Raw genomic sequence first — 23,638 nt, 5'->3', positions numbered from 1 at the left:
TTTGTTAAGTGAGCGTTATCCCATTTTATGACCTTTCTTGCCACAGTTGTTAAATGAATCCCCACAGTCATTAAGTTAGTAACACGGTTGTTAAGTGAATCTGGCTTCCCCGTTGAACTTGGCTTGTCGGAAGGTCAAAAAAGGTGATCACATGACCCCCCCCCCGAAAGCTATGACAGTCATAAATACGAGTCAGTTGCCAAAGGTCTGAATTTTGAACAAGTGACCATGGGGGTACTGCAACGGTCGTAAGAGTGAAAAATGGTCATAAAAATGGTCACTTTTTTCAATGCTGTTGTAACTTTGGTCACTAAATGAACTGTTGTAAGTTGAGGACTAGCTATAGTTAAATAACACATGCTAAAATGTCCCATATCTTGCCCTACTAGTTCTTTCTCAGACTGGAAACTGGAAAATATGGTGTGTTTTTTTAATGTAGTATTTATAGCTGGTGTCGCTGCTAAACATATTTAGGGCCAAGCAACCTCTACCCCAAGTACATCTTCCTTTGGCTATGTGTTTATGTACCGTGTTTCCCTGAAAATAAGACAGGGTCTTATTTTCTTTTCACCCCTAAAATATTGATTGGGACTTATTATTGGGGGGGTTTATTGTTTTGGGGTTGCTTGGTGGCTGCTCTCTTGCAAGCGGGCGCCCGGAGAGCCAGGCAAAGCCTCAGGGGCAAACGGCTGTGTTGCGCTGTGGCAGCAGCGCAATGCACCAGCCATGAGGTGACCACGCTCACGAGCAGTCACACGGCAACCCCCCTTTCCAGCCGGGCAGAGTGCCACTCACCGACCCAGTGATATCCCAAAGGGACTAAGCCGTGTGATGCTCGGCCCTCCCTCCAGCTCCCGCAGCTTGGTGCATTCGGGATACCATTAGGTCAGTGCATTGCACTCTGCCTGTCTGGAAAGGGAGATTGCGTGAGTGCCTGTTCCGCCCCCAGCTCGTGTACCTCCCAGCCTCACCATGACCTGGCCCAACTCTCCCTGCAAGGCCAGGGTGCTGCCACCGCTGCGGCGCTCCAAGGATAACCTATTCTCCAGCTTCCAAACTCCGGAGATCTACAACCGAGTCTTCCGGCAGCGGCCACTCTGGGAATACGCTCTATGGTTGTGGGCTGGCTGCCGGCAGAGCGTACTCTCAGAGCGTACGACCATAGAGCATATTCCCAGAGTGGCAACTTCCGGAAGACTCGGCATCCTACCTCCATGCTTTGGAAGCCGCAGAAAAAGCCATACGGTGGGTGGATGCGGCGGCGGCAGCGGAGATGCCCTGGTTCTGCAGGGAGAGTTAGGCAAGGGCATCGTGAACCTGGGAGTCATGGAAGTGGGGACCAGAAAAGCCGCTCGTGAAACCCCTCTCTCCAGCCATGCAGAGCCCCATTCACTGACCTCGGGGCATTCCAAAGGCGCCAAGCTGCGGGAGCCAGCTGGTGACGAACAGCCGCTCACTTGGCTTGGCGATACACCTAGGCCAGTTAATGGCGCTGTGCCCGGCTGGAAAGGGGGTTTGCCAGGCGGCTGCTTGGCTGCTGCAACAGCACAACACAGTCGTTCGACCCTGAGGCTGTGCCCGGCTCTTTGGGAGCCCGCTCGCAAGAGGGCAACCTCCCGGCAATCCCCCTCTCCAGTTGGGCACAGCATCACTCACCGACCTAGTGGTATCCTGAAGGCGCCAAGCAACGCAAGCCTTTGCTCCCCCCACCCTGTTTCTGTGGCTTGGCGCCTTTGGGATACCGCTAGGTCGGTGAGTGGTGCTCTGCCTGGCCAGAGGGAGGGTTGTCCAGGGGGCTTATTTTGGGGGGGGCTTACATTTTTGCCCACCCGAAAAATGTGGCCTGGCCTTATTATCAGGACATGTCGTATTTTCGGGGAAACACGGTAGAGCTTTCGGAGAGCTGGGGAAAATCCCAGGAGCTTTAGTTACTCGATAGTAAGGTTGAGACATCTGCTCTGAAAAGTGAATTTGTGTTGAGTACTTTTGGAGAGAAGACCGAGAGGGACGTTGTCGGTTCCATGTTTCAAGGTCTGTTTGGAGAGAGTTCCATGGTTGGACCACCACAATACATACTACCACGATACTAAAAAGATATAAAAAGAGAACCAATTTTGTTGTATTTAAGTACAATGACAATAAAGATTATACTTATATTGAGGCCCTAGAAGGAGAGCAACAAAGAGGATAAGGGGCCTGGAACCTAAACCATAGATCCTTGGTTCCCTCGGGTACCAAAAGCTATCGCGTGTGCATGCGTGCCTACACCATACTTTACTCCCCCCCTGTGCCGTGCCCCCTGCGCATGCACGTTTGACACCCCCCCCCCACTGCCCTGCACATGCACGGCTTTATTGAAGCCTGGGGAGGGTGAAAATGCCCACCCCACCCCCCGGAGGCCCTCCGGAGGCTGAAAACGCCCTCCCAGAGCCTCTGCACAAGCCCTGTTCTTCCCTGGCATCGCGTGGAGACTCCTGGGAAGGAAAGGGCAGCGTGGGCGGGCCAGCCGAAAATCAGGTGGTGTCGCTGCTAAACATATTTAGGGCCGCTCGTGTGCCTGCTGATATGGCTCTGCATGCCACCTGTGGCACGCGTGCCATAGGTGTGCCATCAGGGCCATAGATGAATGATTACAGGAACTAGGTATGTATGCCCTAAGAAATTAGGCTTTGGGGAGACACGATAGCAGTCTTCCAAGATTTGAGGAGCTGTTCCAGAGAAGAGGCGGTTGACCTACTCTTCCTAGCACCTGCAGGCAGGACAAGAAGTAATGGATGGAAGCGCGGGCACGGGGTTGGACTAGAAGACTTACAAGGTCCCTTCCAACTCCGTCAATCTGTTAAATTCGTCAGAGGGCTGATCCCACCTGGAAATAAGGCAGCATTTCCTGACAGCGAGAAGAAGTCATCAATGGAGCAGCTTGCCTCTCAGAGTTGTGGGTCACTCTGCATCACTGGAGCTTTTCAAAGAAAAGATTGAACGACCATTTAGCCAGGACAATATTGGTAGAAGGACCCTGGCCTTGGGCAGGGCGTTGGACTAGAAGACCTCACGGTCCTTTCCAGCCCTGTGATCCTAAGTTGGTTTCTTTTGATTGAATTTATTTAACCAGGAGGCTCTTGGAATCTAAATAGGATTAACAGATGCTGCTTTGAGCTATTTGGAGGATGTGCCAGTTCATGCGCCTCTGCCCCCATATGCCATAAATTCTTTTCCATTTCACGCATCAAAATGTTGGAAGTTCACAAGCCGCAAGAGGGTACGAAGCTGTCATGCTTGTGTGATGTTTCTTGCTTCTTCTTCTTCTTTTTTTTAAGAAGAAGCAGTGGTTGAAAAGACTCTCTGCGCTGATCCTCCCTCCTCCCCCTCCGCCACAGCTGGCGGCAGCATGAATAGAAACTGCTTTTTGGGTTATTGAGCTCTGTGAGTCTCTGTGGTTTGGAAGTTATTTATTTTTTTAAAAAACACCAATAGGGTGGTGTTGAAAAGCTCCAAACATCCTGGAGAGAGAAACGCCCATTTCATTTCAAGCTTGGGCTACAGAAGAATAGAGGGTGGCATTTTGTTCTAAGTTTGGAGCATGCGGCATGGCCATTTGCATCGGAGACTTATGCACACCCCTTGTTTTCTTTGGAAGGAAGACTTGTCCAGAAGACAAGCAGAGTGGTTCAGAAATGCTGAATATTTGACCTGAGGACCAGTGAGTTCTTCTAGTCCAGGGATGTCAAACTGGATTTCATTGAGGGCCGCATCAGGGTTGTATTTGACCTTGGGGGCCGGGATGGGTGTGGCAGGGCTGGGTGTGGACAGCTCAATGTCACTCCTATCGAGGGTGCTGTTGCTGGCCTGGACGCTCTATCAGCGAAAAAAGGTTCCCGAGCTCCGTTTTTGGCTGCAATGGCCTCCTGCATCCTTCTGCCAGTAAAAGTGGAGCTTGGCAGTGCTGCCCGTGGCCCTCCCGAACTCTGTTTTCGCTGGCAAAGGCACCATGGGCCGGTCCTTCGCTCTTTCCAGGGCATCCCCAGAGGCCAGATCTAAACACCCTGTGGGCCGGATGCAGCCCCTGGGCCTTGAGTTTGACACCCCTGCTCTAACCGAAAGAACTGTTCAGAAAGACACTGTAATAGTAGATTGCGTTGACCAAACCGGTTGGACTAATCAGTTGTTTCTCAACCTTGGCAACTTTTAGGTGGATCCATTCCCAGAATTACCCAGCCATTATGCAAAAGGAACTGATGGCCATGTCTGCTGGGAATTCTGGGAGCTGGAGTCCACCCATTTTAAAATTGCCAAAGTTGAGAAACCTCTACTAGAGGCTTTCAATGATATGTAGGAGGCTTATACTGTTCCGCAATTTTACGTGAGGCTAAAGCTTTTTGATGTTCCATGGAGCCTCAGAGAGAGTGAAACATGCATTTGTCCGCTCATCAACCGTTGGTGTCCAAAGCTAGTGTAAAGGCACACACACAGAGGACTTTGTCTCACCTCTTCCTTGTTTGAGGCAAACTCTAGCATCGTAGCTCACTAAGGAGATCTAAACTCATTGAAGTATTGAGGGAGGCTTCCAAAAGTAGACCCAACGTTCTTCTTTTAAAAATTGCTAGGAAAATCTTTGCATTAAAACTGCAACTGACAAATAAGGATGGTTCATATTAAGAGTTGCCCCATTATAACAGGGATGTTAGACTCAAGGCCCAGGGTGCTCCGTTTTCACTGGCAGAGGGTTGCAGGAGGCTGTGGCAGCCGAAAACGGAGCTCAGGAGCCTTTTTTTTTTTGTGGCAGAAGCACCGCGGGCTGGTCCTCCGTTATTTCCAGGGCAGCCCAGCAGGCGGGATCCGTCCCACGGGCCTCGAGTTTGACACCCCTGTTCTAGTCCTTCCACACAGGAATCCATTTTCTGCTGGCGTTCCTCATTTCAGCTGCACCTTTGAGGAGGGGGGGGGGGTTGTCGGAGAAGTTTTTAATTTTTTTGTTCTCTGTATACAATTATAGGTACACATTCACATAATTATTATTCTTTTTTACATTTGTCATTCTTATACATTTGCCATTCCATTTACAGCAGTGGTTCTCAACCTGTGCGTCGGGACCCCTTTGGGGGTTGAACGACCCTTTCACAGGGGTTGCCTAAGGCCATCGGAAAACACATATTTTCGATGGCCTTAGGAACCGAGACACCAATTTTACGGTTGGGGGTCCCCACAACATGAAGAACTGTATTAAAAGGTCGCGGCATTGGGAAGGTTGAGAACCACTGATTTACAGGGTTATAATATATCATTTGAGTTGCTTCGTTTACCATCCCTTTCCTATTTTGACACCATCCTCTTTTCCCTTTCTTTTCTCCCTCCCTCCCTTCTTGACTTTCTTCCTTCCTCTCTCCTTTCCCTTCCTTCTTCCCTTTCCCCTCCCCTATTCCTCTCTTCCTCTTCCCCTTCCCGCCCTCTCTCCTTCTCTCCTTCTCCCATCCATCTTCCTCTCCTCACCTCTATCTTCCTTCCCTCGTCTCCTCTCCTCCTCTCTTCCTTTCTTTTTTCTATTGTGGTAGGCGTCTCTTCCAGCTCTTAATTTTTATTTTCTAGGGGTGGTATTTCCGCAGATCCCAAATACAGTTGAATATCATTTCTTATTCCCTTTCCATCTCAAATCTATCCTGATTGTGGTCTGTCGTCCCCCCCCCCCAATTTGTATCTTACTTTTGAATATATACTTACATATTATTATTTTCTTCCCTATTTCCCTAAGCTGGCTTAGCCGATTGATAGTTCCATCTTCCACCTCCTGGCAAACATTTTATTGGGGAATTTTTTAAGGGAATTTTAATTGTATTTGTATTTTAACTAAGAATTGTACAGTATATTTTTTACCTCCTCCGTCTACGTCTATGTCTACGTCTACGTTTATGTCTACGTCTACGTCTACGTTCATGTCTATGTATTTGTATATGGTTTTAACATGACTGTACACCGCCCCGAGTCCTGCCTAGGAAAGGGTGCGGTCTAGAAATAAAAGTTTATTATTATTATTATTATTATTATTTTCCCCAAGTGGGGAAGGCGGGGGGGGGATTTATGGAGAGGATTCTGTAGCTTTTGCTAAAGTGAGTAAAAATCCCTTCCAGGCAGGGAAGGTTGTTTTAAAAAAAAACTGGCTGGTAATTGAGTGGAGCTTGGTTTTCCAAGTCTCTGCCAAAATGACACATTAGCATCTTTAGGCAGGCTGGTACAAATGTCTTCAACTAGTTTGGGCTGGATTCCCGAGCTTAAAGATTATTTCCTGTTTCTGGAAGGCTCTCCGATCCTTTCCCTGCACATCTTGAGTGAGGTGGGAACTCTTATCAGCCTGTTCCCCGTTCCACTCCCCGGGAGTGTCCTTGCTGTGCTTGCACATCATTGGTAAAAAGTTGGGAATTATGGATAGCCCAAAATTCTTGTATTAAGCTAGAAACCGATGATGACTTTGTAGCTTGGAATTTGTAACTGGCCCGTTTGCTGTCTGACTGAGTTCAATATTAATCCAATAGCTAAACCAAGATTTAGTTGGAAAAGTGATCCTTGCTTTTCCCCCCTTTTTAATTGCTTGATACATTTTGTTTCTTTAAAACAGGGGTGTCCAAACTTGGGAACTTTAAGACTTGTGGACTTCAACTTCCAGAATTCCCCAGCCAGCATGGCTGGCTGGGGAATTCTGGGAGTTGAAGTCCACAAGTCTTAAAGTTCCCAAGTTTGGACACCCCTGCTTTAAAATAAGGACCAATTGGAAAAGAATCTGTCAGTGAACAAGTGCTGTATTTCCTTTATTTTGGCCTCAATAAACTTGATTTTTCTAGAGCAGGGAGAGGCAACTAGCACCAATGATGCTGGACTTCAGCTCCCAGCATCCCTCATCATGGGCTCTGTTGCCCAAGGATGCTTTAGTTCAGAACAACTGGAACATGGCTAGTAGGTTTCCTCTACTCTGGTGTAACTTTCCCAAACCTTGGGTCTTCCACTTGAACTCAACTTCCATGGTTTAACTGTGCTGGTTGAGAAGTCACCGTCCAGCATATCCGGAGAAGACACGCTAGGATTTCATTTCCTGTGTTTGGACTAATAGAAATATGCAACTAACATGAGAGTAACTAGCAAGAATCCAGGAGAAAAAAGGAAGTTTACACAGAACCCAGTAACTTTTGATATGGATAAAGGGACACTTCTAGTCACTGGATTTAATTTCCAAAGAAAATGATGCCAGAATTCATCTTTCTCCCTTTAAAAGGGCTTTTCCTGACCAGTCATATCTGACTCTAGGGCAGGGATGGAGAATGGTGGCCCTTTTATGATTTGTGGACTTCAACTCCCAGAATTCCTGAGCTAGCCATGCTGGCTCAGGAATTCTGGGAGTTGAAGTCCACAAGTCATAAAGGGGCCTTCGTTCGCCACCTTTGCTCTAGGGGTGATGCTCATCTGTGTTTCCTAGTTGCTTCCATGGTCATGTGGCCAGCATGATCATATACCAAGAAGCTGAGAACAAGGTTACCTTCCCACTGATATGGTACCTATTTCTCTACTCACATTTGCATGCTTTCGAACTGCTAGTTTGCAGGAGCTGCAGCAAGAATGGGAGCTCACCCCATCGCATGTTGCTTGGGTCTTGAATGCTAACCTTCCTGTTGGCAAGTCCAACATCTTAACCACTAGGCTGCCACGCCCCCTTTTCTCCCTTTTCCTGCTTTCGAAATGTCTTTTTTGGCAGCAAGTTAAAGAGCTAACTTTGCCTACTCAAAGAACGAAATGCAGTGTTCGCAATCCATTTAAGTACACCTTACCATTTTGGATTAGCGTTGTCCATCTCGCCGTGCTCTTAAAAGGATTCTCCTTCCACCCAAAGGGGGAAAGCCACTCCAGTGATTTCCTGTAATTATTATGGGTGTACACAGCAATGTTGTAATTGAAGCTTCAGCTGCTTCAGGCATGCAAGTGACTCACATTTCTCAGCAACTTCTGGAGAAAAAGACCCATTGGGACATTCAAACCACCTACAGAGTTTGCAACAGGTTTACAAAGCTGCCTATTGTCCTGGGGTTGAAGGAGGGAGAGGGATCTGGAAACAATAAGGCAGGGAATATTGGCTTTGGGATAAGGTGGAATATGAGTCACCTGCCTTGGATGATATACACCTGAGCGGTCTTTCACTCTCTCCAGGTTGCATGTTGATGTTTAGCATTCAGCGTTTGCGTTTGTTGGAACTCCCATGCTGTACTTTTTCTTCAGGATGCTTCACAATTAGGAGGCATCCAGAATTTCAACATGAGACTCTCCACCGCAGATACCGATATTAAAATTTGGGAGGTTTTAACTCAGATGGGCCATTAGTCAGTGAAATTTTCAAGCTCGGGTTAGGCAATCTGATGATTTCCAGCTGTTTTTCACTCTTGCTAGCCATCCCCAGCTTGTCAGTCCAGTGGATTTTGAAATTTGTATCGGTTCATTTATTAAAATTTATTGGCCACCCAACTCCAGTGGATTCTGGGCATAACTCTGAAATCTAAATGAGGGGAAGGCATCAGGTATTTTATTTCTAACTAGTTGATAGCCCGCCGTTGGTCGGGTACTTATTTATAGGGGGAAAATGTCTGGACCAAATGTAATATCTAATGTTGGATTTTCCCCCTTACCAGAGGGAGACCCCTTGTGGAATACTGTGAGTACTCCATGGCAAGTCCACTGCACTGTATGGTAGGAGTCATTTTACGGCAGTACAGTAGAAGCCATTTTAAGGCACAACAGGCTGTATCTTAACAGAACGCATACCCCGAGGGGTGTTAGGGGTGTCTTACCCCCACCGTATTTGTTTCCGGAGAGTAAATCATCTGTGTGCCAAGTTTGGTTGAAATTGCTCGAGGCATTCCAGAGTTATGCTGGAACACACACACACACACACACACACACACACACACACACACACACACAGAGCCATATATATATATATATATATATATATATATAGATAGATAGATAGATAGATAGATAGATAGATAGATAGATGATAGATAGATAGATGATAGATAGATAGATAGATAGATAGATAGATAGATAGATAGATAGATGACAGATAGACAGATGATAGATAGATAGATAGATAGATAGATAGATAGATAGATAGATAGATAGATAGATAGATAGATAGATAGATAGATGAGGCAACTGGGAATGAGTCAGGAACGACTAGCACATACGGGCGAGGGGCACCTTTACCTAATGTCTTGTGATAGCAGCAGTGACAGCCTCTGATATGAACTTGTGAAGCCAGCCCTGTTCCAAGAGGAAGCAGACTTGACGACAGGCAGGCAGCTATTTGGGGGCGGAGGGGGTGGTGGAATTGGCTTGCTTTTCCCCCTGCAGATCTACTGCTGTCACTTTCCAAAGAGATTTATAGCCTACACATCCACCCTTGCCTTATTTGGAAATATTATTTGGAGACCGAAAGGGCTGCACCTCTCTGTATTGAAATGAGAGTAAATGCCGAAGAATACAATTTCCTTTCTTTGATTTTTATCAAAGAAGGTTAAGGGGCACCTCTGATTTTCCAGCCTTGATGGGATAGTGTGGTTTTTTTTTCTCTTTTAATACTGAATCTGTTTGTATTTCATCCCTGAGCTTTTCTCCCAACGCATGCAAAAGGGGTGAGAAAGGAATGGTGAACGAGGAATGCTTGGTGCTCTCTGAGCTGGAGTGGTTTTCTTGCAGATGTTTTCATTAGCCAAACTAGGTAGCATCCTCAGGGCACTTGTGACGTTTCCTAGTTTGGGTAAGGAAAGGCCTGGGGGAAAAAACCCACCCCTGCAGTCTTCCAACGTGTAATGATTCCCAGGGTCCTTGGGCATGTTACGTTGCCAATGACAATGTGAGCTACGATTCGGGGGAATTCCTTGAACGGTTTTCAATGTATGCCAATCTCTGTTTCAGGAAGCCCGCAGACCTTCAGAACTTGGCTCCGGGAACACACCCGCCTTTCATCACCTTTAATAACGAAGTGAAAACGGACGTGAACAAGATTGAAGAGTTCCTCGAAGAAGTTCTCTGCCCACCCAAGTAGGTATCATTGAGAGGGTTGGGTAGAAGGGAAGGGTGAGAGAGTTTCACGCGGTCATTTTCCGTCATTCCTCTCGACGGTTCTCAAAAGTGTGGCTTTGGCTCGCCAAATCCGTAGCTGTTTGCACTGCACGCTGCAGCCTAGGTCATCCGCAACTTGCAACTTAGCAATCTTTTTGAAGTTGCGGTGAAAAAGGTGACTTGCAACTGGTCCTCACCCTTAACGACCGTTGCAGTAGCCCCACACTCGCATGATCCAAATTTTGGCAAGGGGCTCATCTTTATGAAAAGGGACTTACAACCGGTCCTCGTACTTACCGACCCTCACTACTGTTGTGGCCCAGCAGTGGCCGGCTGAGCTGTTGGTGGACTCTTGACAGCTCAGACCATTGTGGGACTGCTCTGGAGTTACCTTCATAACTCCTCCAGCACCAGTAACTCCCCCTCCCAAATATCTCAAGCCCCTTTCTCTCTCCGTTTCTATGGCAGCCGATAGCAAGCAAGGAAAGTTGAGGCTGACAGACAGCCTCCCAAAGTGCTCTAATATGCTGAAGCTGACCAGGCTGTTCCCTAAGGACGCCGGCCAGAAGAATACCGATGGATGCTGGAAGGCAGAGACAGCTTTTCCCCCTTAGGTTCCTCCCCAAAACTAAGGTGCGTCTTATACGCAGGAGCGGCCTATACTCCGAAAAATACGGTATTTCTGCAAAAGAAGTTGGAAATGGGCTTTATATCACGTTTTTGTTTCTTTGCCTAATTTTTACTTTTTCCCCTCTTTTATCACCTACATAGTTCCCCGTCTCTCTTTTTTAATCTATTATTTTCTTCCTGACCACTTGCTTTTTGTTAGTTTGTAATCTTTTATCTTTGTTTTATTTTTTTAAAAAAATGGGTGAAATTACATTAACATATATTAAAATAAAGACAACATGGAAGATGAAAAATAAAACACATAGCATCTGGGCCCCGTCCATAATTCCTCTTCCTTACAAGTGGGGAGGTGATTAGTAAAATAAAGGAGATGCATGATAACTGCTGTCCTCTTAACTGCAGGTTATTGGACACCCCCAAGCATGATAATTCAGTCTCAGGACAGGAAAAAAAAGGGGTGCCTACTTATCTATAAAAGGAGAAGACGCCAGAAATTTACCACTGAAAATACTGTGCCAGAACTGTCATACTGCCGGAGCTAGGGATAAAGGCAGAGCTGTTTCTAAGCTGGCTTCTATTTTGCCAAATAGACAGTTTTTGTCTCATTATTTTTAAAACTACTTTGGGATATACTTGACTTTTCGGTCAAAAGCTCTGTCTTACACAACACTGTTTCCACATGACGGGGTGTGACTTTGTCCTGGTTTGATTTGAAATATTATATTCAGTTCTGGACAGGGATGTTGAAAGGGATATGGATGCACTCGAACAGAGCCAGAAAAGAGATATAAGGGATGCTGAACGCCAAGCTCACCAAATAACCATAGAAAGTTCTGAACCTCATCTTAGAGAGCCGTGATGGTGAAGCTATGGCACGCGTGCCCAAAGTGGCAGGCAATCCATGGCTCCCGGCACGCACAGCCTTGCCTGTTTGTCTTCTGGGTTTCTGGCGTGCATGCGTTCGCGACAATCAGCTGTCCTTCTCGCACGCAGCAGTGGCAAAAACCGGTGTGCGCATGCGTGCTGGCCAGCTGATTGTTGGGTGTGCATGCGTGTTAGGACCTGGAAGTTTGGCTTTTCCAGAGCATGATCCCTTAGTGCATGTGGCAGTGCCGAAAACCAGCCTGCGCATGCACGCCGGCCAGCTGATTGTTGGGCACATATGAGCGCTAGAACATGGAAGTTTGGCTTCTCCAGAGCGTGGCCTTGACGAGTGCGCACACGCATGACATTTCCATGCGACGTGCCGAAAAGGTTCACCATCACTGTTTTAGAGAACCATTTTGGTTGATGAAGGGCACCAGGAGATGGTGAGTCCTGGTCCTCTCTTAAGCATGAAAGCTGACTTTGGGCCCGTCACTCTTCCTCAGTCCACTTCACCTGACTTCACAGGGTTGTTTTGGGGGAAATGAGAAGGAGTAAGGAGTAGCGGCTGTGCTTGCCACCTTGAGTTATTTAAAAATAATAAAGATGGGATAAAAAAAGGAAAAAAAGGTAGTGCTCTAACACTACCTAAAAATTTCTCGGTTGCAAGAGGTTGCTGTGGGATCTATTCTTCATTGACATTCAGACTGACAAAGACCGGGGGGGGGGGGGGGGCTGCAAATGAATAGAAAGGAGATTCAGACAACATCTGGAAGAATTTCCTGTGGGTAAGAGCTGTGGAACAAAGCAAGCAGAACAATGATTTTCAGACTAGCATCCTCACACCTGTGAGCTGCTGTTGGGATTTATGGGGTATTTTAGGGCTTCTGGGACCCAAATGTTTGCACGATTCTCTTCCTCCCCTGCCCCCATTTTTATATTTATATTTATATATGTGTGTGTGTGTGTGTGTGTGTTACAACCCCTGGTATGCCCAAATTTATCAGCACAAATACAACATACACACACACACACACATGTATGTGTGTGTGTTCCAGCATAATTCTGGAACTCATCGAGCAATTTCAACCAAACTTGGTATACAGATGACTTACCCTCTGGAGAAAAACACGGGGGGGGGGGGGTGTAAGACATCCCTAATACCTCTCGGTGTGTGTATTCTGTTAAGATACAGCCTGTTGTGCCTTAAAATGGCTTCTACCGTACTCCCATAAAATGGCTCCTACTGTGCAGTGCAGTGGAGTTGCCATGGTAATGGCTTCATAGTACTACAGAAGGAGGCTCCCTCTGAGAAGGGGGAAAATACAACATTAGAAATTACATTTGGTCCTGACATTTTCCCCTTATAAATGAATACCAGGTTATTGGCTAGTATTGAATAAATTTCATTTCACAATCTTACCGCCTCCCACACTTTTAGACTGTGACCAAAACTCAAAAATAATAGTTATGAGTAAAATAAGAGAGTTATGAATGGTGAAATCCAAATGAAATACAATAGAAGGGGAAATAATATAAGGTGAGCGGTATCGATTGATAATTACTATTAGAAAGAACAGGAAGCTCCTGTTTGTATTGCATTGTGTAAATGTGGTGTACATCTAAGTTTTGTGTGTGTGTATTTTACATGTTCGTTAATAAAATTGAAAAATTGAAAAAAAAATTCAAATGGCCTTTTCATACAGAATTGCAGTACTGGTAGTCCTCGACTTATGACCACAACAGAGCACAAAACTTTCTGTTGCTAAGCAAGACAGTTGTTAAATAGGTTTGGCCCCATGTAACGATCTTTCTTGCCACAGTGGTTGAGTGAATCTCTGCAGTTGTTAAGTTAGGAACACGGCTGTTAGGTGAATCTGGCTTCCCCATTGACGTTGCTTCTCAGAAGTTCGTGGGACCATGGGGATGCTGCAGCAATCATAAGTGTGGAAAATGGTGATAAGTTCCTTTTTTCAGTGCGGTTGTAACTTTGAAGAGTCACTAAATGAACTGTGGTATGTTGAGGAATACCTGGATATTTCAATCCTAAGGATCATTTTAAGGACTTCTTAAGTGGATATTGGATCAAAATCAAGTGTTGTGGCCCTCCAGCAGCTAGCAGAGCTGGCAGCAGATTCGGACAGTGAGGAGGTTGGGGAGGAACCAGGGCCAGTCCTGGAGGCTGGGGAAAGCTCTGATGAGGGCTCTGTGTCAGAGGCAGAGATGGGACCAGAGCCGTATGCCAGTTATCAGCTGCCTTCAGAGTCAGACAACAGTGAGGCAGACGAACAGCTGGAGCCTGTTCCCAGTGTGCGCATGCACAGAGTTGCCAGATGAAGGGAACAGCTAAAGAACAGGGGTGGACTTGGGAGTAAGGCCACAGGTGGACAATGAATGGCCCCTCCCAGAGGAAATAAAAGAGGAGCAAAAGGGGAGTGGAGTTTGCAGGAGACAATTAGTTCACTTAATTGTTTCCTGACTCTCAAAGGCTCCTTGCCAAGTTTTGCAGATATCGGCCTGTCAGCTCTCCAAGTCAGATAAATTCTGTGACTGTAAATCCTCCATTGAAAAACTTTGCTGGATGTGAGTGAGCAGAATTCACAGTAAATTAATAAAAGGGGTTTTTGGCGGGACCAGGAGTTTGCTTCATGCTCTTGGGAGGCTTCGGTCAGAAAATTAAGATTCAAATGTTGGAGTGTCACAAATCGGTATTGAAAAGGATGTTACTAATAATGAATGTTACACGGAATCAATTGAGAGGCCTAATCCTGTATCCCAGCTCATGCTGTCACTTAATCTCTTTCAGATATCTAAAGCTTTCAGCAAAACACCCAGAATCAAATACTGCTGGAATGGACATCTTTGCTAAATTTTCAGCTTTTATCAAGAATTCCAGACCTGAAGCCAATGAAGGTAGGAAATCCATGCTGGGTTTGTCCTTTGATTGCTATGTTGCATTAGGGCTGTTTGATCCAATTAGAATAGAGTAGAGTAGAGTAGAGCAAGAGTAGAGTAGAGTAGAATAGAATAGAATAGAATAATAGAAAATAAAATAAAATGGGAAGAAGAATAGAATAGAATAGAATTCTTTATTGTGGGCACACTAGGAATTTGTCTTTGGTGCAGATGCTTTCAGTGTACATAAGAGAATAAAATACATTCATCAAGAATAATAGAATAGAATAGAATAGAATAGAATAGAATAGAATAGAATAGAATAGAATTCTTTATTGGCCAAGCATGATTGGACAAACAAGGAATTCGTCTTTGGTGCCTATGCTCTCAGTGTACATAAAAGAAAAGATACATTTGTCAAGAATCATAAGGTACAACACTTGATGATAGTCATAGGGTACCAAATAAGCAATCAAATCATACTAGGAAACAATCAATATAAATCGTAAGGATACAAGCAACAAACTTACAGTCATGCAGTCATAAGTGGGAGGAGATGGGTGATAGGAAAGATGAGGAGATTAATAGCAACACACACTTAGTAAATAGTTTGACACTGTTAAGGGAATTATTTGTTCAGCAGAGTGATGGCATTGGGGGGAAAAACTATCCTTGTGTCTAGTTGTTCTGGTTTGCAGAGCTCTCTAGCGTCTTTTTAAGGGTAGGAGTTGAAACAATTTATGTCCAGGATGTGATGGGTCTGTAGTTATTTTCACAGCCCTCTTTTTGACTCGTGCGGTATAGAAGGAAGCTTTTTTTTCTGTAAATATACACGTAGTTCTTGGCTTGCAACAGTTCACTTAGAAAAGTGACTGAGAAAAGTGACTGAGAAAAGTGACATGGCTGTTTTTCATACTTACAATTGTTGAAGCATCCCCCCCCCCCCCCCCCCCGGCCACAGGATCAAAATTCAGCTGCTTGGAAACTGGTTCATATTTATCCTTGTGGCTCCAGTGTCCTGGGGTTACGTGATCCCCTTTTGCAACCTTCTGACAAGCACTTAAGATTCACTTAACAACGGTGTTAATTAATTTAACAGCTGCGTTGAATCACTTGACAACCATGACAAGGAAAGTCATAAAACGGGGAGGGGCAAGCCTCATTCAACAACTGTCTCGCTTAGTAGCAGAAATTTTGGGCTCAATAAGTCAAGGATACCTGGGGTCTAATTCTTCCCCTGTCCTAAGAAAGTAGGGTTTTTTTAAAAAAAGAGTTTTCCCCAAATGGGTGATATTGAAATAGATTAGACTTCAACACCCCTAACCAGCACCGGGCAAGCTGCATGTTGCACAGAGGCATGCGATGAACCCTGCTGGCCTCTGTTGCAGCAGAATAGTGTCAGGAGCAGAGAAGTGATGGATTATTTCCTGTTCTGACTCACCAGTCTGCTTGCTTCACCTCAAGGCCTTCTTTGCAACAGGGCACGAAGAAAGCACCTGAAGTAGGGATGCTTCTGTTAGCAGAGAATAAGCAGGGGGCAGAAAGAAGCTAACCTCTTCTTTCAATGGGTGTCTTCTAAAATGGCAACAACAATTAAGATGACATTTCAAGATCCTGCCTGTATTTGGGTGTTGCCCAACTTTAGAATAGAATAGAATAGAATAACAGAGTTGGAAGGGACCTTGGAGGTCTTCTAATCCAACCCTCTGCTCAGGCAGGAAGCCCTACACCACTTCAGACAAATAGCTATCCAACATCTTCTTAAAAACTTCCAGTGTTGGAACATTCACAATTTCTAGAGGCAAGTTGTTCCACCGATTAATTGTTCTCACTGTCAGGAAATTTCTCCTTAGTTCTAGGTTGCTTCTCTCCTTGATTAGTTTCCACCCATTGTTTCTTGTTCTACCCTCAGGTGCCTTGGAGAATAGTTTGACTCCCTCTTCTTTGTGGCAGCCCTTGAGATATTGGAAGACTGCTATCATGTCTCCCCTAGTCCTTCTTTTCATTAAACTAGCCATGCCCAGTTCCTGCAACCGTTCTTCATGTTTTAGCCTCCAGTCCCCTAATCCTCTTTGTTGCTCTTCTCTGCACTCTTTCTAGAGTCTCCGCATCTTTTCTACATCATGGCGACCAAAACTGAATGCTGTATTCCAAGTGTGGCCTTACCAAGGCATTATAAAGTGGTATTAACCCTTCACGTGATCTTGATTCTCTCCCTCTGTTTATGCAGCCTGGAACTGTGTTGGCTTTTTTGGCAGCTGCTGCACTTGGCTGGCTCGTATTTAAATAAAGCACATCCTTCTTATACCCTTCTGGTAATAGACCTAGGAGGAAAATTTCTGGTTTGAACAAAATTGGATCTCCCACCATTTGTTCCAGCCATTGTTATACCATTCTCCAATATCTTTTGGCCTCATTGCATGTCCACCACATATGGGAAAAGGTGTCTGGAGGTTTTTTTGCACTTCCAACAATTTGGGGCCAAATTTTTAAACATTTTAGGGAGCCGTGCTGGGGGAAGATGCCACCTGTAAAACATCTTGTACAGATTTTCCTTGTAGGGCGTGGCCATTGTTAATTTCCGATTGAGTCTTTCCCATTTACTGGCCCAGGTCTTAAATGGCCCATTGACAAAGGTGGTGGGGACTGAGTTTCTGCCTCCCTTTGGGGGGGGGGGATATTCTGCCCTTTTAATATTTCCTAAAATATCTCATTTTCCTATGGGAGGCGTAGGTGCTAACTTCCTACAGGAGGGACATAAATTCTTAAAATTAGAGAGACCTCATTTCCTCTACAGAACCAACAAAGTGTGCTCTGCTCCCCAAAACTTATCCAAACAAAAATCGAAAAAACGAGTGTGGCAGCTGGGAAGTCTTGGAGACACTTTAGTTCTGTAACTGCAGGCTTAGGTAAATAAGTCTCCAGATCTTTCATTTCTATTTGGAAGGAGAGAAGGAACCTCTGTTTTTAGCCCAGGTTTCTGCAAGAAGCCAAGTTGGGTTGAACAAGAGCGCCCTCTGGTGGTGTTCTGAAGGAACCAAGCCAGAGCAGCGATGGAGATTTTGGCAAAAAACAAAAAACCCACAAGCATCTGGACTAAACAGCCTCACCTTTTATGGCCTTTCTTGCCACAGTTGTTAAGTGAATCACTGCAGTTGTTAAGTTAGTAACACTGTTGTAAAGTGAATCTGGCTTCCCCATTGATTTCGGTTGGCAGAAGGGTGCAAAAGGGGGATGACACGATCACTTTGCAATGAATCCGTTGCCATTCTAGTCTGAATTTTGAACTCGTGACCCTGGGCAAGAGTCGTAAGTGAACAACTGTCACAAGTCACTTTTTTCAGTGCTGTTGTAACTCCAAAAGGAACTGTTGTAAGTCGAGGACTACCTGTTTTAGCGAGACGAGCAGCATGAAAAATCCAATGAATGAATAAAAGTAAACAGAAATACCCAAAGCAATAATGGAAATAAATGTCAGAAGGAACAGCCCAATGCTGGTAGTCCTCCTCTTATGACCACAATTGAGCCCAATATTTATGCCGTGAAGTGAGAAATTTGTTAAGTGAGTTTTGCCCCATTTTACAACTTTCCTCACTACGTTTTGTTAAGTGAATCGCTGCAGTTGTTCAATTAGTAACGTGGCTGTTAAGTGAATCTGGCTTCCCTATTGGCTTGGCTTGTTAGTAGGTCACAAAAGGGGATCACATTATTCTAGGACACTGCAACTGTCATAAATATGAATCGGTGGTCGAGCATCCAAATGTAAATCACATGACCATGGGGTTGCTACAATGGTCGTAAGTGTGAAAAATAGTCATGTCACTTTTTTCAGTACAGTTGTAATTTCGAATGGCCACTAAATGAACTGTTTGTAAGTCGAGGACTACTTGTAAACAGCAGTGGTATCGTGTTTTCCTGAAATTAAGACAGGGTCTTATTTTCTTTTGACCCCCAAAATAAGCGCTTGGCCTTATTTTCAGGGAGGTCTTATTATTTCTGAGGTGCAGGAGGCCCCTTAACCTTGGCCCGTGGATCAGCTGATCCAGAGAGGGTCGGAAGTTCTGTCTCTGTTTCTGGCACGCTCTTGCCAGCCCTAGCGCAGCTGGGCCTGTTGCTCTTTTTGTGGCCGCCACTAAGAGAAGGGGCTCGTTAGCAAGGGTTTGTGGGAGTGGCTTCCGTGAGATGAACCAATCATCTTGGTTGAGATGATTCTCAACCAGATCACTAAGGAAGAGTCTACAACTGATAGCCGAGACAGCAAAAGCAATAGAACTTAGACTTATATACCAGTTCACAGTGCTTTACTTAAGTAGTTTACAGACTCAGCATATTGTCCTCAACAATCTGGGGCCCTCATTTTATCGACCTCAGAAGAATGGAAAGCTGAGTCAACGTTGAGCCGATCAGAGTCGAACTGCTGACAGTTGGCAGAGTTAGCCTGATACACTGCATTCTGAGCCACAATGGCTCTTAGACAATACAATTGATTTTCTGAATCAGTGAGGCTATTCTGCGTGGATGGCAGGTGGGTGTGGGGCCCGTGGGGCATGTTTCCCCCTTTCCGCTCCCCAAGAAATGGCGGGGACTGGCTATGCATAGCGGTTAAATATTTTAGGGAAGGGCTTATTTTGGAGGGAGGGCTTATTTTAGCGCATGTGCTCAAAAGCCCGATTGGGCTTATCATCTGGGAGGTCTTGTTTTTGAGGAAACAGGGTAAAAGGCAGTAGAAGTCATTAAAGTTACTCTGAACTTTTCCCAGGAGGCTACTTCTCCATCCGTTGGCTAACCTTACCAGCTGGGGAATTCTGGGAGTTGAAGTCCACACCTCTTAAAGCTGCCAAGGTTGAAAAACCCTGTTTTAGAGAGATGTCAGAGGGATGCCCTAAAATTCTTCACTATTGTTTTCCCCTTCCCCTGTTGCCTTTTTTCCTACAGCCTTAGAGAGGGGTCTTTTGAAAACTCTACAGAAGCTGGATGAGTACTTAATCAGTCCCCTCCCTGATGAGATTGACGAGAACAGCATGGAAGACATTCCTGCCTCTACGCGCAAATTTCTGGATGGGAACGAGATGACGCTAGCAGACTGCAACTTGTTACCCAAGCTGCATATCGTCAAAGTAAGGTGGAATTTGACCGGAGAACTGAAACAAGCCTACATGCAGATTTAACGCTAGCTTAATTTAATTTAATTTATTAAATTTATAGACCGCCCCCTCTCCCCAAAGGGACTCGGGGCGGTGTACAGACCACAATAAAACAATATACAAACTTAGATAATTATAAATACCCATTAAAACAAATTATATGATAGGCTGTACAGTTATAGTTAAAAATTAAAACAACCTAAAAAATCTATCCCTAAACATTTAAAATTTAAAATATAGGCTAGAGGGACACAAAAGCTACAGTTAGGCCAGGCCAGCTAAGTTAAACAGGTGGGTCTTGAGTTTCTTATGGAAGGAGCGGAGATCGGTCGTTATTCTAATGCCGGGCTTAAATGCTTAAATGTCTATCGAGATTCTCAATCATCCAAGTGATGGTTGAGGCTGGGTTTTCTTAGTTGTTTTCCTTCTCCTCCCAGAGGCTTCTTCAGTTCTGAAATGAAGAACCTTCTCGGATGAGAAAGAGAAAGTTTCCAAGGAAAATAACCAAGGAAGTCCAGTTGCCTTTTGAAAAACACCTTCGGGGATTTCATGCTAAATCCATGAAACTGAAAACCAGTTTAAACTGTTATTTTTTTTTCTGAAACCCTTGCGTTACCGGCTAATTTAGAATTTGCTGGATGAACACTGAATCAGTTGGAAGTTAAAAGAGGTTCCAGAAACAGTTAGCCTCATATTTATTTAAATCAGCATTTTGTTTTTCAAACTTAGTAACTTTAGGTTCCCTGGCTGGGGAATTCTGGGCGTTGAAGTTCACACATCTTAAAGTTGCTAAAGTGTGCATCGGTGGGTTATTTGGAGGATTTCTGCAGGAAATCCAGTGAATTAAATGCTGTGTTGGTGGGTCTCAGAGAAGCTCCATTTAGACCAGGAGTGTCAAACTTAAGGCCTGGGGACCAGATCTGTCCCACGGGGTACTTAGATTTGGCCTGGGGGGCTGCTTTGGAAACAGCGAAGGACCGGCCCATGATGCCTCTGCCAGCAGAAACGGAGCTCAGGAGCTCCATTTTTGCTGGCAGAGGGTTGCAGGAGGCTGTTATAGCTGAAAACGGAGCTCGGGAGCCTATTTTTGCTGGCAGAGGGCTGCAAGAGGCTATCGCAGCTGAAAACGGAGCTCAGGAGCTCCTTTTGCTGGCAGAGGGTTGCATGAGGTTGTTGCAGCTGAAAACGGAGCTCGAGAGCCTATTTTTGCTGGCAGAGGGCTGCAAGAGGCTATCGCAGCTGAAAACGGAGCTCGGGAGTCTATTTTCGGTGGCAGAGCGCTCAGGCCACCACAGGTGCTCCAGACACAAGTGATTTTGAGCTGGCCATGCCCATCCTGGCCATACCCATCCCGTCCCCCCAAGGTCAAACAAACCCCTGATGCAGCCCTCAATGAAATCGAGTTTGACACCCCTGATTTAGGCCTCACGTTTCTTCCAAACACTTTACTGAGACCCAGTTCTTTCTTTGCTCCTAGATTGTGGCCAAAAAGTATCGCAACTTTGATATTCCCAAGTCCCTGACGGGCATCTGGAGATACCTGAAGAACGCCTACAGCCGTGATGAATTCACCAACACTTGTCCTGGAGAGAAAGAGATTGAAATCGCCTACAGCGACGTAGCTAAAAGACTCGCTTGAAAAAAAAAAAAAAAGTGGCGTTGCACATGTATAAGCGAAAGCTATTTTTAACAGACTGCTCTCTCTGTTTTTGTTTCTGTCTTTTAAGATAGCCATTTACTTTGCATGTATCTTGCAGTTAATTCAAGTGCTACACTGGGCAGACCAGGTATTGTCATTTGTCTTCCTCCCTTTTGTGAAATGCACATTTATATTAACACGGCTTATTTGTTTTGCCTCCTGTAAAAGGGCAAATGCAGCCATTCAAGAGGGCAGTGAAGCCATTGTGGAATCTCCGCCTCTTCCCCCCCCCCACCTCTTCCCAAACTTGAGTGGTCCAGGGTTTTCTACCCTAATAAGCAGGTTCTGGATTCAGATTAGTCCCAGAGCCGGTTCAAATTGACAATGTCAGGGTTCCAAGTAACACCCTCAATGAAAGAAGACTCCGAGGCTTGAGTTTCCTCCAAGTTCCATTTTATTAGAGAGGTGATATTGGCACATCTGGGAAGACCCAACCTCAAAGAAAGTTCAAGTCCCTGCCCAGCACCCATATGTCCGTCACATGGCCCAATCAGGCACCGTCCCAACTGGAGATGCCTCCCAGTCACCTCATCGCAGCTGCAGGACCAGATGACCTTGACTTTCTAAGAAAGAATGTTGTTATGGCTACAGAGTACCCACACACAGTATAACCCCCCCCCTCCCATTTTCCCACAGTAGAATGAAATACAAAAGGTAAAAGATGGCTTCCAGGTCTGACAGACGGAAGAACCAGATCGTTGGGGGCAATATGCTGACTCTGTAAACCGCTTAGAGAGGGCTGTAAAAGCACCGTGAAGCGGTATATAAGACTTAAGGGCTATTGCTATTTGTCCTGAAGTTCCCCCAACAGAGGCGAGTACATAATTCAGGGGTGTCCAAACTTGGGAACTTTAAGACTTGTGGACTTCAACTCCCAGAATTCCCCAGCCAGCCATGGCTGGCTGGGGAATTCTGGGAGTTGAAGTCCACAAGTCTTAAAGTTCCCAAGTTTGGACACCCCTGACATAATTGAATACAATTTCCATGTTAAACCCACACATATATGCACACCGTCTTAATGGGGAAAGCTGGTCCTGTCTACCCTTCCCTAAAGTCGTATTTCATGTGCAAGGACTTACAACTCCTCACCCATAGCGATGGCGAACTGTCTAGGGAAGGCTTGATGTCTTGATAGTACTACCTTCATAAACCGCCCTTTGGGTCTCAAATTGTCCTGGACTTCTTAAATTGGCTTAGGAGGATGAGCTGCTTGGTGGTGGCTCAACTACCATCTTGTTGCACTTGGAAGGGGAGCTTGATTTTCTCTTTTTAAAGCTATACTTGCCAGTTTGCCTGCACCAAAATGTCTGCCGGAGTTACTTGCAGAACTCTTGGGCAAGTTTTGGGAAGCGCATTAGTCCATCAGCTGGATGATCAGCTTAGAACCTGGTGGTCTTTTTTTTAGAAGCTTGGTATCCCTGTAAATAACGAGACAAATTCCCAAGCTGTAATTGCAAGTGGTTTCTTTTTAGGTCAATAAGGGACTTGTCAGAATGCAGAATTTATTTCTTAAATAACAGTCAAAGCAGCGGTGAAATCTATTTCCCCCCCCCTACCAATTATGTAGGTGTGGCTGGGTGGGGTGGGGGGTCATGTGACTGGGTGGGCATGGCTATGTAGTCATGTAACTGGGGGTGTCAAAAGACGGAAACTCACTTTAACAATGTCCTGCTGGAGCAGGGGGTTGGACTAGATGACCTCCATGTTCCTTCCAGTCCTGGTTTGCTGTGCTCTTTCAAGTTATCCTCTGAGGCTGCGTCTAGTGCCAGGTTTGTGGTCCTTCCTCCCTCTCCTTTTTTCCTTCCTTCCTTCCTTCCTTCCTTCCTTCCTTCCTTCCTTCCTTCCTTCCTTCCTTCCTTCCTTCCTTCCTTTTCCTTCCTTTCTTTTGCAGCACCCATCCCAACCCCCGTTTTTGACCTAGCAGGCCTCAGGGAAGCCTCCTGGGAGCAAAACCGGACCCCAAATGCTTAAAAAAAAGTTTTAAAAAAGTTAAGTAGAAGTACATAGGGGTGTCTTTAGGACACGGGATCAGAAAAATCAAGGTAGAGGCCACAAGCCTGTGATTCAAACCACAATGCGTTCTGATGCAAAGTAACATAGGGTAAGACTTTGATTGCTTGATTGTCGTTTCCATCTTGACTTCCTTGAGCATCATCTTTGCAGGTCTCCACAAAAATAGAGTAACTTAATGGCTGAGGTGCATCCTTCTGTCTCCTATTCTGTACCTTTTTCCCCCATAAATGTTATTAAGCACTACTATAAGATATAAAATATAGGAAAAACAAAAGTTAGAAAAATAAGAGAAAGAAAG

General features: G+C 45.3%; 1 protein-coding gene across 1 annotated transcript in view; it reads left to right on the top strand.

Annotated features, from left to right (window-relative positions):
- Positions 1-22,208, top strand: part of CLIC4 (chloride intracellular channel 4) — a 63,174-nt gene extending 40,966 nt beyond the window's left edge. Inside the window, exons 3-6 of the mRNA XM_081962003.1 lie at positions 9,949-10,074; positions 14,396-14,502; positions 19,420-19,601; positions 21,106-22,208. Of these exons, the coding sequence (XP_081818129.1) occupies positions 9,949-10,074; positions 14,396-14,502; positions 19,420-19,601; positions 21,106-21,267 (577 nt within the window). The 3' untranslated portion in view covers positions 21,268-22,208. The remainder of the gene's footprint in view (positions 1-9,948; positions 10,075-14,395; positions 14,503-19,419; positions 19,602-21,105) is intronic.
- Positions 22,209-23,638: the final 1,430 nt, after the last annotated feature.

Source organism: Natrix helvetica (genome assembly GCF_964273705.1).
Source record: "Natrix helvetica genome assembly, chromosome: 9".
Lineage (NCBI taxonomy): Eukaryota > Metazoa > Chordata > Lepidosauria > Squamata > Natricidae > Natrix > Natrix helvetica.
Note: the sequence above shows the minus strand (reverse complement) of the source record. Positions and strands in the feature narration are given on the sequence as shown.